Raw genomic sequence first — 15,190 nt, forward strand, 5'->3', positions numbered from 1 at the left:
AATGATTATCAACATGAATAGGTCCGAAGATACGCATTGAGATCTTCTGTCAACGGCATCATTTGGTCCAAAATTGGACTTGCCCTCTACCACCATAGCATATAAAATATAAAGTTTGCAAGCCAACATTGTGGATGAACGCTTTGGCATTCCTTACATTCTAAACAGCCGCATGACCTGTTCATTCCCGGGTGACATTCCACTGCCTCTACATGGCCATGAACGTCCAGATAGCCGCGTTTCTGTCGGCACAGAACTCTCCATAACTGTCCCCAATCATGCCACAATAGCATCTATTTTACGCACCACGGGGTAAATCCACGAACCATTGTGCACCTGCTCGCTTGGGGCATAGAACCGCACTGTTAAACTAATGTCAGCATTAATCATACCCCAATCTGGGGCGGCACATACGTGTGAGGGATAAGTCTCCCCCACCCTTCGGAGCTGGGAGCCAACTATTGAAAAAAAAAAGTCAGCCAATAACAGCAATTAACAAAACCTGTGGTAGCATACTTGGACGTCCAATTTCTCGGAGGCGCTACGTCTGCCGGCTGGACAAGCAATTCAAAGCTGCCGTCTTTGCCGGCAGATGTTCGCCCGCCATAAACTAGTGACCCATCGGCGTAGGTGATGTTCGAGCGATCGCTGAGAGCATACCGGTCCAGAGCGTTGGGAACAAGGTATTGGGCGGCGTTGTACGCTGTCAGACTCCAGAACCCATACTGCTCCAATGGCGGCTTGCTGGGAAAGGTGAAAACATAGGCCTGTTTTGGGCCTAGGTGCGGTGTCGACGGACCATGCCCACCCGTGCTGTGGCTGGGATACAAGGCTTGTGCCGCTGTGAGAGCAAGATAGCCAAAGTAAGCTACATAGGCTCGCATCTCGTAATTCTTGCCATAGTCACCCTGCGCTGCGGCGGAAATTTCGCTCCATCCATTGCTAAGGACCTGGTTATTGCCTGGTTTGGTAGGTGCATTGAACATTGCCGCCTCCGAGGCGAGATATGCAGCAGTCAAATTCACACCTCTGGGCTGCTCATAGGTTCCGCCTTGGTGAATACCGGCTCTTTTCAGCATCAGATCTACCCGTCCCAAGTCTGAAATTTCGCGTGGCGGGTTGTGCGGCGCAATTCGTGCTGTCAGTTGCATAATTTTGGTCGCAGGATCGGAGGAGAGCGATGAATTGAGCATAGCCATTGTCAGAGGCGGAGCGGTGGCTATACTGTAGGTTGTACTCTTCATGATAGTATGCATTTTGGTTTGCTTCTGCAACGCGTGGATCTTTTGTAGGTCTCCCGCGGCATCTGTGACAGCGTACCGAACTACGATAATGCCGTACGGAGTTGGGGCATTGATGAAGCCCTGGACTCCTTTGTCGCACTTCAGAAGAGATGATTTCTTGCCGCAGATGTGGACCCCAGGCTTTTTATCTGCATCATAACGTACGATATATTTGCCGGCTTTGTTGTTTGTCACGCTGCCTAAGTTGGCATAATTGTTGCCGTACCTGAATGCCACAGATCAGCAAGTCGCTTGTTATATTGATATAATCCAAACTCACGCGTCGTAGAAAGGAAACACCCAGTACCGATCATTTACAATCGGAACATCGACGACCACATCGTGGAGAGACATATCAAGCACAGCTGATGAGTACAAAGTATCCACGTTGGGACGCACTACGGATTTGAAAGACGATGTCGCTAGCTCTTTCATATGCAGGAATCGATTGGTGGCGCTGACTCCTTCGAGAACAGGAATGGAGAAATGTGCAAATGGCACGAGAGGATAGCCATACTATGTTTCAAATCAGATTGGTCTGTTGGGAGAGTTTGACCGTAAACACATACCGTCAGAGTAAATTGAGTCGCCTCGTCTGCTCCAGATGAGGCCCAAGCAGCCGCACCATAGGCAGTTGCGAACAGAAATTGCGACTTCATTTTGACAGGAACCAGGCAACTTGCGGGTTTGGGCCGTCATTATCGCTGGAATACTGTCCTCTATAAATACGACCCCGAAAAGTACCGAGGCAGTAGTTTGGCTAAATTGCGTACTTAGGTTGAATCCAACCCGCCTTCCCCATTGTCCATTCTCCACTTTCGAGCACTGGCCAGAACATCCTTGCCCCTCTCAGGCGTTTAGAGCGAGAGATTACTCTAAGGGTATCGGTAACTGGCCTTGCCCCACTGTCTACTGACCAAATCTCCGTCGGCAAAATCCACTTTGCAACAGGAGGCGCCAAGAGGAAGGATACTCTCATCCAGTCAGGGCTTTGTCAGTGAGCGCATCCGACTCGGCATGAATACGGACAGCCCCCACTTTCCCACAAACACCTTCCAGCATCATCCTGCCCTCACGAAGATGGCCAGCGCTGGCGCATGTGACCGGTGCTATTTGATAAAAGCTCGCTGCATAGCAGGAGAGCGAGATGGCGATTGCTATCGTTGCTATCGGCTCCACCATCCTTGTACGCACACCCGCCGACGTGGAAAGCCAGGAAGGAAGCCTCGGGAATTCGAGAGCGTGAAGCTTCCTCCTATACTTTTGCGATTCGTATGTCAAATTTCCGAGAAAGACATTTCCCGTCTCTGTGAATTCTTTTCGGTTGCTCCCACTCTTTCCCGTTATCTGCGACCGGCCTTGCATGCCCGCATGATTGAAGCACCGCAATTACTGTTGGATCCATCTCTCGCCGTTGCGCGGGTGTTTTTGCGTACAAATATTAATACCCGGTGTGATGACAATGATGTGGCACGATGTGCGTCGGCCTTGGAATCCCTTCGTAACTCCTCAATATGCCAAGTTGAGCATGTGGGTAGCGTCCTCGCTCTCGGACTTACACTTCAGACGTTCCAGCGTCTGACCTCAGGTGTTTCCGCTGATGTGATCTGCCGCGCTACTCTGCATCATGTCCAGCCTTGGTATGAGTACATATGGAATGATCCGAGCGCCAGTATGGAACTGGTTTGCCTGGTATTTATCGACACGATGCAGTCACTGTTCCGGCGCCGCGTTCCGGTCTTGCCGTATCGAGTGCGAGATCCTTTCCTCGTTGACCGATATGCTGGCATTTGCTGCCCGCTACTGCCTCTGCTTTATCGGGTATGCGTGATAGCTGCAGAAGTACGAGAGAGTGATGCGTGGTCTACAGCTCATATATCCACATGGGAGATTTTGAAGGAGGAGATACATTCCTGGCTCCCGTCTATTGCATCCAAAACCTTCGAAGGCTTCTCCGAAGCCGAGAAGACTCTTCTTATGACTCAGGCCCAGGTGTACCGCCACGGCGCATTACTCATTCTACAACGAATCCGGTTTCCCCTCGCAAACAGGGATGACGATTCCAAAAGCCTGTCGAGATCCATAGTCAACCATATCCGATACTGCTTCGCTAATACCGGCCATGCTCCTCGCAACATTACATTACCGTTCCTGGTGGCAGCGGCGGAAGCAGAGAATACAAAGGATCGGCACGAAATCCTTTCTCTAGTTAGCATACTTCGTGGGATCAACATATATCCATGTTTCTCTACTTTAAAGGAACTGGTTCAAAATATATGGGCTGCTCAGGATTGTGGAAACCATCAGTCATTGTTCAGTGTATTTGACCAGCACGCAGAAATCAATATTCTACCATGACAGTTCTCAGAAAGAAATATTGTGGCGTAGCAGCTGGAAAGCTGGCTGAAACCCATTTCCGGACTTGTATGTAACTCAATTGATTGTATGAAAGCGTTGGATCTTTTACAAATAATCCGGCCCATCCTGAGCGATGGTTGGTCCAAATATTACAGTACCGGTAATTTTTTGTATCCGTCGGCAGCTCAACTGAGGCTTAGAAGGGCGAAAATATTAGTCCAAACCCACAGCAGCGGTCTGGGCGTTTCTCGTTTCGGAAGGATATTGTTGGGCCAGAGAAGTAAAAGAAGCCGGAGTTCATGCATCCATGGCAGATTGGTATCTCAACCCAGTTTACTCTTTTGCCATGATGGAAGTGCAGCAACAACATTCCCAGTCACAATTCCCACCAGGAACTATTCTCCTTGAAGACAGTATGCCTACCTCATGTCTCCTTTGTCTGCATATTGTTAACCTGGATGAGCGGTGCAGGACTGGACTCTGGGACAAGATTTTTGCGCAGCCCCATTCCCAGTGCAGATCCAAATGATCCTCTGGTACAACCTTTCCAGATCTATATGCTCCAAAACAAAACTAACAGCGCCATAGAACTGGTCACCATTTCGGAAAGCTGTCAATTTTGGCCTGGCCTGCTTTTATGTGCTATTTACCTTTGTGTTGCTTGACATCCAGTCGATTGCGTATCAAGGGTATACCGAAGAATTGCATCTGTCGTACCAGACGTTAAATGACGCTAGTGCTGCGAACTTTGCTGGGTTAGCGGTCGGATGTGTCCTCTTCATCCCGCTAGTACACAAATATGGTCGTCGTCCTATCTATATCCTAAGTTCAGCTGTCCAGCTTGCCATGGCCATCTGGTCTGCAAAAGTGCAGACCGGGGGTGAGCTTGTTGCAATCAATCTCATAATGGGTCTAGGTGGCGCTCTCAGCGAAACCATTACCATGATCACTATTGTCGATCTATTTTTTGTCCATCAACATGCCCGGATGAACGCTGTCTTTCTGTTTATGCAGACGCTTGGGGCCACAGGCGGCCCTATCTCTGCAGGATACATTGCCGTCGCAGAAGGATGGCGGTGGATCTGGTGGTGGACCGCCATCTTTCTCGGTGTCAATTTTGTTGCTGTTCTCTTATTCTTTGAGGAGTCCAAATATATCCCAGTGGCTGTGGACCATGGTCTCAACATTACCCTGGGTGAAATCACCGAGGACCAGAGGAAAGGCACTATGGAAGAGAATGAGAACGCCAACGAAGGGGTTAAATCAGCTGCCTCTTTGGAAACGATATATCCCAAAAAGCCTTTATCCAAAAGGATCGCTTTTGTTACAAAAACTGATATTCCGATCAAACGGCACTTTTATCAGCCCTTGCTTGCTTTTTTTATCTTTCCTGCTGTCACCTTCACGGCATTGACCTACGGCCTTCTGCTTGCCTGGTTTGCGATAATCTCTTCAGCCGGCTCCTATTTTCTGCTTGATCCCCCTTACAACTTTAGTCCAGCAAACGTTGGTCTCTTTCACCTGGCCGGGTTTATTGGGGCAACCATCGGCGCGGTAGTCGGGGGCTCAGGAAGCGACTGGGCTATTGTCCGTGCCTCCCGGAGAAATGGTGGTATCTTTGAGCCGGAGATGCGTCTTTGGATGAGTATTCCTGGGTCACTTTTCACGTGTGCTGGCATTTTACTTTTTGGAATTGGCCTTGGAGAGGTACGTCATTTCCGTAATATCCCACTATGAATGCTTAGTCTCATTCAATTATTTTGTATAATCTAGGGTTTACCGTGGATCATCGTTGCAGTCGGTACTGGAATATTTGGGTTTGGGTTCATCGTCACGGCGGACATCGCTTTGACCTATCTGACAGACAGCTACCCCAATGTATGTTTCTGTCCATAAGAAGAGAGTTGTATTAACATCTTTCTAGATCCTTGGAGACGCTTTGGTTGCTGTTGTCTTCGTACGCAATGGAATTTCGATGATCATCAAGTTTGTTTTCACGCCGTGGATCGACAAATTGGGCATTAAAAACACCTTTATCTGTGTGGGAATGCTCTCCTTATTGGCACTTTTCATGCCCCTTCCACTTATGGCCTGGGGTAAGAAAGCGCGCAGTAAAACTGCAGCGAAGTATGTTCAGTTTGCCAGTCAGCAGCCTGTTCGCAGACATATCTAAGTATGCACCCTTTTACTTGTCTACTCTAGGATAACGGGTCTATGTTCCAAATGCGGGAAGGAGGTTTCCAAGTTATTGAGTGTCTTGAATTGATTAAATTTATATTGCAATATTGATTGAATGGCGGTTCATGACTAGCGGACATAAACAAAGACGCTAGCATCCATCCTCGCCCAGTTTCAAACTGGCCAAACCAGGGCGGAACTTTCTGTTGTTGCAAAATGCTAAGCGTTGTACTTGGATTATACAAGTTCCTATCTGGGTAAATTAAGTAATCTTCCTATGGATTACATCGACAGGAAATCACTGTTCACGGAATCGGTGATAAATCTACATAGTATGTTCACTAAATGGCTATCACCTCTTAAATAAGGGAGAAAAGACGACAGCATTTTTCTGAACTAGTCAGTTGGTCCTATGTCTGGATAAATCATTTATTCCAACCTACCGCTGAGCGGTATGCAGGCCTGGAAGCCCCAGATCGTTCTATTTCATTATAACGTCTTTCTTTAAGGCAGTATTGGGATTTCTCTTGAAGTCTCAATGTGTGAATACGCAGACTATGAATAGCAGCGTTGTACAAGATATTCGCCATCGTTTCCAGGCATTCTTATCTTGTGAAGAGTTGACTTGAGCGGATACACCGTGAATATGAGATATACTTCTCACGGGACTTGAAAACTGAGCAAAGGGCAAGAAAGCTTGCCCTTTATATACAACGACTATGATTTTTGCATACGGTGAAATTAGGCTGCGGTCATGTCTTGAATTCTTTCTTTGCCTTCCAGCAGTTTACTAGAAACCTATCCACTTCGAACCACAATACCTCGACCCAGTGCTCAACATGACCGATGATACAAACCTTGATGAGGCTGTCATCTCGCCGGAATCACACCTCGCAAATGCAGATCCCTTGAGCTGGCACCAACAAACACCTTGACATTCGTACCCAACTCAGTGACCTCCACCCATTTCTGCTGAACAACATCCCAAATTGAGACATCACGTCGACGCAGCTCGAAAGTTACGTCTCGCTTGTCGCCTGGCTGAATCATTGTCTTCTGGAACCCGCGTAGTTGTCGCTTTGGCTCCCCATTGCCCAGATCAAGGTAAAGCTGGGATACCTCCTGGCCAGGCACCTTGCCTGTATTTTTAATATTCACGTGCACCTTGTACAAAATATCATACAGTGACGGATCGCCTCCTTGAGCTTGCGGGGTCTGCCGCTCCACGGGGACAGTTGGTGTCGTAAGACTGGTAGTCACCGTCATGCTCGGAGCAAGGTAAGGATATATGTAGTCTGTGAGTGAGCTGATGGTACTGGGGAAGGTGTAGTCTGACGGATTGAGACTGGTGCTAGGACAAATTGTTGGACCTGTCGTGCTAGACGCAGGAGAAGATGGCAGAGACGAAGTGGCCTTCATGGGCACAGACTCAATGCGCAAATTCCTGTATGCAAATGTGGTGTAGCTGAGACCAAACCCGAATTCAAAACGAGGCTCGATATCATGCTTGTCAAAGTGGCGGTAGTCAATAAACAGACCCTCGTTGAAGTCCAGCTGCGGTACAAGGCCGTTTGGCTCGTAAAGAACGTCTGTGCCGTAATCCTTGCGACGCTTGCCCACCGTCCACGGAAGCTTGCCAGAAGGGTTGACATCTCCATACAAAACATCAGCAATGGAGTTGCCAGTCTCCTGACCTGGAAATCCTGCGAAGAGAACGGCAGTGACGTTCGGATTTTCGATCCATTCTTCCATGAGAATTGGACCCGGCGCGTGAACCACAACCACGGTCTGGGTGCAGTTGGCTGCAACCTGCTTGACCAAATTGTCTCCATCCTTCCAGGCCGTCAGATTGTTGCGGTCTCCATAGTTCTTATCGACTTCAAGGTAGCCCTCGCCGCTGATTGCGTTGATGAATGTCAGACACACACTAGCTTGCGAGGACACCGCGTCAATTTGATCTTTGGCCCAATTATCCAGGACATACTGCACAACAGTGTCTTCTGCCAATGCACGCTGTTGGATGGCAGAAAGAGGATCGACCAGATAAGGAAAGTTTGTGCTGCCACTCCCCCAGCCCATGGCCACCGTACCAAGATCGCAGGCGCGATCTGGGCAGCCATTGGGACCGTACTTATTAGGACCAGCATCCTCACCAATGACTGCGATCTGCTTGGGGCGCTTAAGCGGCAAAGTGTTGTTTGTGTTCTTCAGCAGCACAGCCGAGTTGGAACCAACTTTACGGATGATCGCGCTATGGTTTTTGCGCACATCGCGATGGTCATTGATCTTTCGCCAGTCGAGCTCTGCCTTAGGATATTCATAACCGTAGGTGTCGAAGTCACCAGAGGCAAAATTCAGTTCTGGATAGTCTTCATCCTGGCCAAGATAATAGTATGAAGCCATGATGCGGGTCACCATGTCGTCCAATCGCCATTCAGGCACACTGCCGTTCAAAACAGACAATGTCAAATTGGGGCCCCAGAATGACTCACCCAGTCCAGAGACACCGTTCGGAGATGTCTCGCCCGGCCCGGTCATATCCATACCACCAAGAGCCGAGTCGATACCGGAATGCTGCGAGCCGTCGTCTGAGGTGACATATCCCTGAAAACCCAGTTCACCCTTGAGGATATCGTTGAGGAGATGATCACTCTGACACACCTGGGTGTCGTTGACCTGGTTATACGAGCACATCACACCGGCAAGTCCATTCTTCACGCCGTCGTACCAGGGGAAGAGATACAGTTCGTGGAATGTGCGATCGTCACAGTTGGACGAGTAGGGCTCCGTGATATTGGGGCCAGCGTGCCAGTCGTTCCACTCGACAACCTCTCGAAAGTGTTCTTGCTCATACAGAATAAAGTGTTTGCCAACTGCAATAGCGCCGGAGGCCTGCATTCCTGCAACAGCTTCACCAAAAGCAATGCCGGATAGATAGGGATCGGGTGAGAAACCCTCAAAGTTCCGTCCACCTTCCGGTGCTCGGCCTAGGGGACCGACAACGGGAGCCATGACACTGTTGTCGCCCTTAGCCTTGTGCTCTGCGCCGTTGGCATAGGACTGCATGTATATCAATTCTCGGTCCCATGACATGGCGAGGTTCAAACCGGCTGCAAAGGCCGACGAGTAATCGGCTCCTCGAACGCCAGTTGGGCCATCATCACCAGCGATGCCTCGAAAATTGAGACGTGGAATGATTCCAGTAGAGTAACCGACTGTCTGGCCAGTACCTACTCCCGTAGTAAGGTTCACCTTCTCCGTAAGTGTCAACTGACACACAAAGTGGCGGGCCTTCTCGTAGGCTGCGGCCCATTGGCCATAACCAGGGCTCACGGGAGGATGATAAGAAGTTCCCTGGACTAGGGAAGTTGAAAAGAGCAATAGCAGTGGAGTGGCTAACATGGTAAATGGTCAGGAGGAAGTTGTTTTGCAGTGAATAGACTGGCTCCGTGGCAAACAGATCGACCTTTAAATGATCCCTAGATGCTCTGCAACCCCTCATTTCCATGAAAACCTCTTTAACTTTGCATTAATGTAAATTAGATTGATCTTCCGTCTAACTTCCACATCCAAATCTCGGACAATCTAGTGCAGTGTAAACAGCCTGATATAAACCCTGCATAGCGCTAGTCAACCTTGCTTCTCAAGACTCGTGGCTTAACCCCCACACCCCCCACATTGTATAATGCATGGCTGGAATCATTCGCAGAAAGTAATTGGTGTAATTTGCCGAGCATCCACGCTCAGTCTGGGTTGTGATCCTGTGGCGGAATATGCCGATGGAGATGTAGATTGAGCTACTCCAGAATGGCCCACCAGCTACAAACATCTCATGTCGACTTGCCGGTTCTAGAACGGAGAAAATGCCGTGTAGATCATGGTATTCTATTTGCTGTGTAGTAACTGCCTGGAGATGGGTAGACCAGGCAAAACAAGAACCTAATTTGTAATCTTTACAATAATGCATACCGCTTAAATTATCTGCAATGAAAACCTAGTCAGGGTGGTATTTATCCCTAGAAACTCTCTCTAACTTCTTCCGTAGGCAAATATGACAATAGGAGGGAACTGCGTAAGATCGTCTACCCCATGTCCTTATATTGAAGTAGCGCTTTGCCAACCCGGTTGCAGCTGGTAGACGACTTCACTACGGCCAAATTCAAAAGTGAAACTATCAATACTCGCTCCCAACTCGAATACATACCAGCGTGTCTGCTAGCCGGACGTTGAAGTATCACTACTTAGACCTGTGATCATTTTGATTGTGGACCAGGGTAAAATGGCCTAATTTTATCTTTAGACAGGAACTGGGGATTTAACACAATATGCAACACCTTATTAGTTAGAAACAGAATCATTCTAAAGAGGATGGGAATTGAATTCGGTGTAATTTTCCATATCTACACATGGAAAACTTCAGACAAACTCTCTCTTGAAATTACTGGAAACGCCAAAGCGCTTGATAGGTTGATACTTCCAAACGTGCGGTTCCAGAACAATTGGCCATGTTGTTTTGAAGCCTTCACCATTAAATGGCTCAGCACTGGGAGTGTTCTGGCCATCATTATTCCACCAGATCGGTCCGGCCGCCCAGTATGTCCAACCAATCCACGAGGGATGCCTTTCAAGGTATGAGAGCATATTGTCCAGAGCCTCATAGCAAACCTTGTTGTAACCACCCCCAAACTCACTCAGGAATGCAGTGTAGTTATGCTTTTCAAGCCACTCAGACACTAATCGCAAGTTCTTCACGCCAAAGTTAGGGCCCACGCACTTTTGGTGAGTGCCACTGAAGTCGTAATCCAGATATAGATGCATGTCAAAGGCCCAGTTATCAATAGGGTCAAATATGCGGCCCATGATCTCTGAATTCGGTGTCGATCCCGGCTCCAGGCCATTACCGCTGGTGTTGGTCCAGATCTCGGCGTTGGTGAATCCATTTCCCGGCACTAAGACTAGCTGAGATGCACCTGCATACCGGATAGCATCTATAGCGGCCTGGTCATTTCGCAGAATCAGTTCCGTGGTCATGTTATGGGGCTCATTATTGATGCCAAAGATAACGTTCGGGTTGTAGCGGAAGCGTGAAGCGAGTTCGTGCCAGAACGAGGCGAATTGTTGTGTAGTGGCGGCCCTGAGATCAGAAGTGTTGCCGATCACACTGCCTGACCAAGGTTGATCAGAAGCGTTGTTATAACGCATGTAGTTGTGAGGATCAATCAATACATATGACCCATGGGTGGTAACATAGTCCACAGCGTCCTTATACAAGTCAAAATAGGTCTCGTTGAAATTCGGTCCTAAGCCGTATTCCAAGGGACACATCCGTTCCTAGTAGATGGATATTGTGAGTGAGAAAAGCCAAGAGACGGAGGAAAGACGTACCATCAGAAAAGTGACGCGAAAGGTATTACACCCATGATCAATATAGTACTTGACGTGCGTTTTGTTAATAAAAGCATAGTCCTTGCCAAAAGTGCCGGGTAAGACACTAGGATTGAACTCCCCCCCAGCTAAAGACATGCATAAGCTTCTGTTCTTGCAACTATTCAGACAAGAGTTGCACCTTCATTAAATCCGGCATAGATTATATGAGCCGTGCTCACTGTAGCGCATAGGAACAGTCCCACTGCCTTCGCCAAGCAAATCATTTGACCGAGTATTTGACTGTAAAGATGTGAATGTTAAAAAAATCGAAACCAAACCACAGATTTTATATGAGCTTAAGTTGCAGTTCCCTGCTATCCAATTTATTTCCCAGCTCATGCCGATCATCACCCCTTGGTCGGATAAATAGAAGTCGGAGCAGGATCGAGTCTCACAGTTGCAGCGCTTTGATGCTCTTACATCCGTCGGACACTACCGACGCAGTTATTCCTAATTGGGAATGTGCTGGACTTTGTAAGTATGCAACATTGACTATGTCCAACAAAATATCATGGCTATGCGTCATGCTGCAGCTAGCTCGGATCGTGTTAATTACGGGGCCCACTGGCGTTGGTAATGGTAATGCTACCTCCCGTCGGCGAATCGGCAACTACTCTGGTAATTATGAGACCTGTACCTAACTGCAATCACTCACAAGCTAATGACATTTGAGGCACTGTATTATGATTAACTTATGTGTTATGGAGCACATTCGGGTCATATTGCAACGTCATTTAATAAATTACTACGCACGACAAGTTGTCAGCGGATGAGCGCTGATTAACTCATATTAAAATTCAGACATTTCTTCGTTTGTCTGACCTATTATGGTAAGGGTTCTGGTGGGCTTTCTAAAGTGTTGACCATCATGTCAAGGACGTTTACCATTGATCCGACGCACATGTGGCCTTATCCAGATATATGTGACCGCGGACCATTTGGATTGCCCAGATAGTAGCTCTTTATGTTTATTGACAAGGGCAGAAAGTCGTAGAGGATCAGCTCCCGGACCCATCATGGTATGAGAAATGGTTTAATTTCTATGGGCAGAACATGGTAGTGAGACAGTTGGCATGAACTGAGAATATAGCTTTATTTGATAAATTGGCATTGCTTTCTTCACGTTCTTCACACAGACATGAATATCCATTACGCAACGATGGGCGACTTTGTTCACTTGCTGAAGAAAATTCCGATTCTTGATCCTTAGACTAGTGAAACGACGGGTCGATTCATACTGGCTTCAGGCCCATTTACACCACCATAACTCACTCCTTAAAAGGTCTCCGTGCACTAAATTCGGTCCCAAATCCGGCCCACATCGGCATTAGGTGACCTGACTTTCCAGTCATATGATAGCAACACTAGCTCAGTATTAAGTTTAGTCTAACGTTTTTGGGATCAGAGGTTAATTTTGGACGGTGTGAGCTGCAATCTCAAACGAGCTCAGAATATGTGCGGGTGGGCGATGAAGTGGATCGTTATGTAGGAAGTGTCGCTGAGCGTGAGATGACCAACAATGTCAACAGTATTGGTTGGGTATACTCAACCGATTGTAGAAAAGGATTGACTACTCAACCACGGCGGGTTGCTTTCACGTGATCGGCTATTTGATAAATTGGGATGATTCCGCAATGGTTTGGCCCACTTTCTTCTCACAAGGAGTGTTAGTCGCGACGCGGGGAGAATTCCCACGGCAGGATTTGCCGGGGAACATCCTGGGGAATCATTTTATGGGGAGAACGATGTTATGGGGAAGTGAAGTCTACAAAGCGCAGCATATATGGCCTTGCCGTGCCGATACTCAACGCCCTAACCTACAAAGTCTTCTCCACAGCAATCGCTAGTGTACCTCTTGTTTTGGTAGCTATGAAGACACAACGCGCGATGGACCATCCGGAAGTTGTCCACGACGAGGACCCAACCCAGGCTACCACGCAGAGAAACATGACCCAGTCGCGCATGCAGGCAGCTTTGGTCAGGGAAAATCCTCGTGTCCTCCGAAAGAGCTTCTTAAAACTATACGGGTGCATTTTTGTTGGATACTTATGTTCGGCCACAAATGGATTTGATTCTACGACCTTTGGTATGCCTGAAGTCCTCCATTTTTGACAACTTGCTGATGGCTAATCAGGGGGTCTGTCTGCTATCCCTCAATTTACTGAGCACTTTGAAATCACAACCAAAAACCAAGGCCTTGTTGCAGCTGTGTATGTCATCGGGAATATTGCTGGCTCCTTCTTTGGCGGACCATGCGCAGACACGTATGGTCGCCGGGCAGGAATGACCCTTGGATCAGCCATTTGTGTTATTGGCACTATTCTCCAAACCGTGGGAGCCAATCTTGCCATGCTCATGGCAGGCCGCTTCATCCTTGGAATGGGCGCTGTGTTGGTTCAAACGGCTGGTCCTAGCTACGTTGTTGAGATGTCATATCCTAAGTATCGAGCTCAGCTTACGGGTGGCTACCAAGTTTGCTTCTTTCTGGGCACGATCTTATCAACTTGGCTTGAATTTGGTCTCAATCATGCAAATACGACACTTTCTTACCCATGGAGACTTCCCCTTGCTATTCAAGGCCTTCCATCTGTCATCATTCTATGCGCTGTTTGGTTTATTCCAGAAAGCCCTCGATGGTAGGGACAGTCTCCTTTCTCCTTGACGGCAAACTGATTGAAAATTACAGGTATGTCGGCCAAGGACGAGAAGCTGAAGCCCGAGCAGTTCTCGTCAAGTACCACGGAGATGGAGATTCAGACGCACTCGTCGCAAATCTTGAGCTGCAAGAGATGCTGGAAGTTATAGAACAAGACGGCTCTGACAAGCGATGGTGGGATTTCAGGTCGCTCTTCAACACCCGAGCTGCACGGTACCGTACTTTTCTGGTTACGTGCATTTCCTGGTTTGGCGAGCTTGACCTGCCACCCACAAGCTACTACTTCCCTTTAATGGGTAAATATTCTAGAATAATAATTTTTAGGCCCTTCGTACTGACGTATATGATATAGTGAAGACTGCCGGAATCACCAATGTCTCTACCCAGCTATTGCTCAACGCAATCCAGACGGTAGTCATGGCAGTTGCAGCGCTCTGTGGCCTTAGAATGATACATAAGATTGGCAGACGACAGCTTCTCATATGGTGCAACCTTGGGATGACAATTTCCATGGCTGTCATTACAGCATGCACTGCGGAACAGGCCGGGAAGCCCGCTGTAGGTGGGACTGGTATTGCCTTTCTCTACATCTTTTTAGTGGCTTTTGCCTTTGGATGGGTAACTTCGCCAGATTCCTCCTTTGTTTCACTCTATTTGATGACTGACTGCTCCTTGATCTTAACTAGACCCCCATGCAAACACTCTATCCCGCGGAAGTCCTCGCTTACAACTCTCGGGCCAAAGGCATGGCCTACCTGGCCTTCATGAACAATGCCGTCAAGGTCATGAATACATATGTTCCCCCGATTGCCATTGCAAACTCTGGCTGGAGGTACTACATTCTGTACGTTGTTTGGGATGCATTCGGCATTGTTGTGATCTATTTATTTTTTGTTGAAACGGGAGGCTGGAGTTTGGAAGAAATTGAGGACCTTTTCAATTCCAAGAATCCTGTGAAAGCCAGTCTGAAAAAGAAAAATATCAATGTTGCGGCCGACGGAACCATCATCAATGTTGATAAGACTGATTCCAATGCTTAAGTATTGGAAAAAAAAACCAGCATTCAAAGGCATTTACGCAAAATCATGCTAACAATGGAGATCTATTTTAGTGTACACTTTTTCGAGCAAGGCTGGCTTGCTCGAAAGCTTCATCTAATATGATAAGATTACATGTAAGGCTCTGCTTGAGGCAATACCTGGCTCACTTCCCCGTTTCTTTCAGTGTAGTAAGGCCGCCGTAAATGAGAGAATTATTTAGAAAATTCGGAGGAAATAACAAAAGTATC

General features: G+C 47.8%; 4 protein-coding genes across 4 annotated transcripts; 1 reads left to right on the plus strand and 3 right to left on the minus strand.

Annotated features, from left to right (window-relative positions):
* Positions 1-276: 276 nt before the first annotated feature.
* On the minus strand, positions 277-1,942 carry PFLUO_LOCUS3875 (uncharacterized protein; the record flags this gene model as incomplete). The annotated part of the gene is made up of 5 exons (XM_073781168.1): positions 277-362; positions 415-458; positions 517-1,509; positions 1,564-1,799; positions 1,853-1,942. The coding sequence occupies 5 exons, from the start codon at positions 1,940-1,942 to the stop codon at positions 277-279; spliced, it is 1,449 nt and encodes a 482-aa protein (XP_073637950.1).
* Positions 1,943-6,689: 4,747 nt separating this feature from the next.
* On the minus strand, positions 6,690-9,221 carry PFLUO_LOCUS3876 (beta-glucosidase; the record flags this gene model as incomplete). Its single annotated transcript, XM_073781169.1, has 1 exon — positions 6,690-9,221. The coding sequence occupies one exon, from the start codon at positions 9,219-9,221 to the stop codon at positions 6,690-6,692; it is 2,532 nt and encodes an 843-aa protein (XP_073637951.1).
* A 1,014-nt stretch (positions 9,222-10,235) lies between these two features.
* PFLUO_LOCUS3877 (uncharacterized protein) lies at positions 10,236-11,207 on the minus strand (the record flags this gene model as incomplete). The annotated part of the gene is made up of 2 exons (XM_073781170.1): positions 10,236-11,150; positions 11,205-11,207. The coding sequence occupies 2 exons, from the start codon at positions 11,205-11,207 to the stop codon at positions 10,236-10,238; spliced, it is 918 nt and encodes a 305-aa protein (XP_073637952.1).
* Positions 11,208-13,773: 2,566 nt separating this feature from the next.
* On the plus strand, positions 13,774-14,942 carry PFLUO_LOCUS3878 (uncharacterized protein; the record flags this gene model as incomplete). The annotated part of the gene is made up of 5 exons (XM_073781171.1): positions 13,774-13,882; positions 13,933-14,011; positions 14,089-14,198; positions 14,255-14,313; positions 14,589-14,942. The coding sequence occupies 5 exons, from the start codon at positions 13,774-13,776 to the stop codon at positions 14,940-14,942; spliced, it is 711 nt and encodes a 236-aa protein (XP_073637953.1).
* Positions 14,943-15,190: the final 248 nt, after the last annotated feature.

The sequence above is a fragment of the Penicillium psychrofluorescens genome (genome assembly GCF_964197705.1).
Source record: "Penicillium psychrofluorescens genome assembly, chromosome: 2".
In the NCBI taxonomy this organism is placed as follows: domain Eukaryota; kingdom Fungi; phylum Ascomycota; class Eurotiomycetes; order Eurotiales; family Aspergillaceae; genus Penicillium; species Penicillium psychrofluorescens.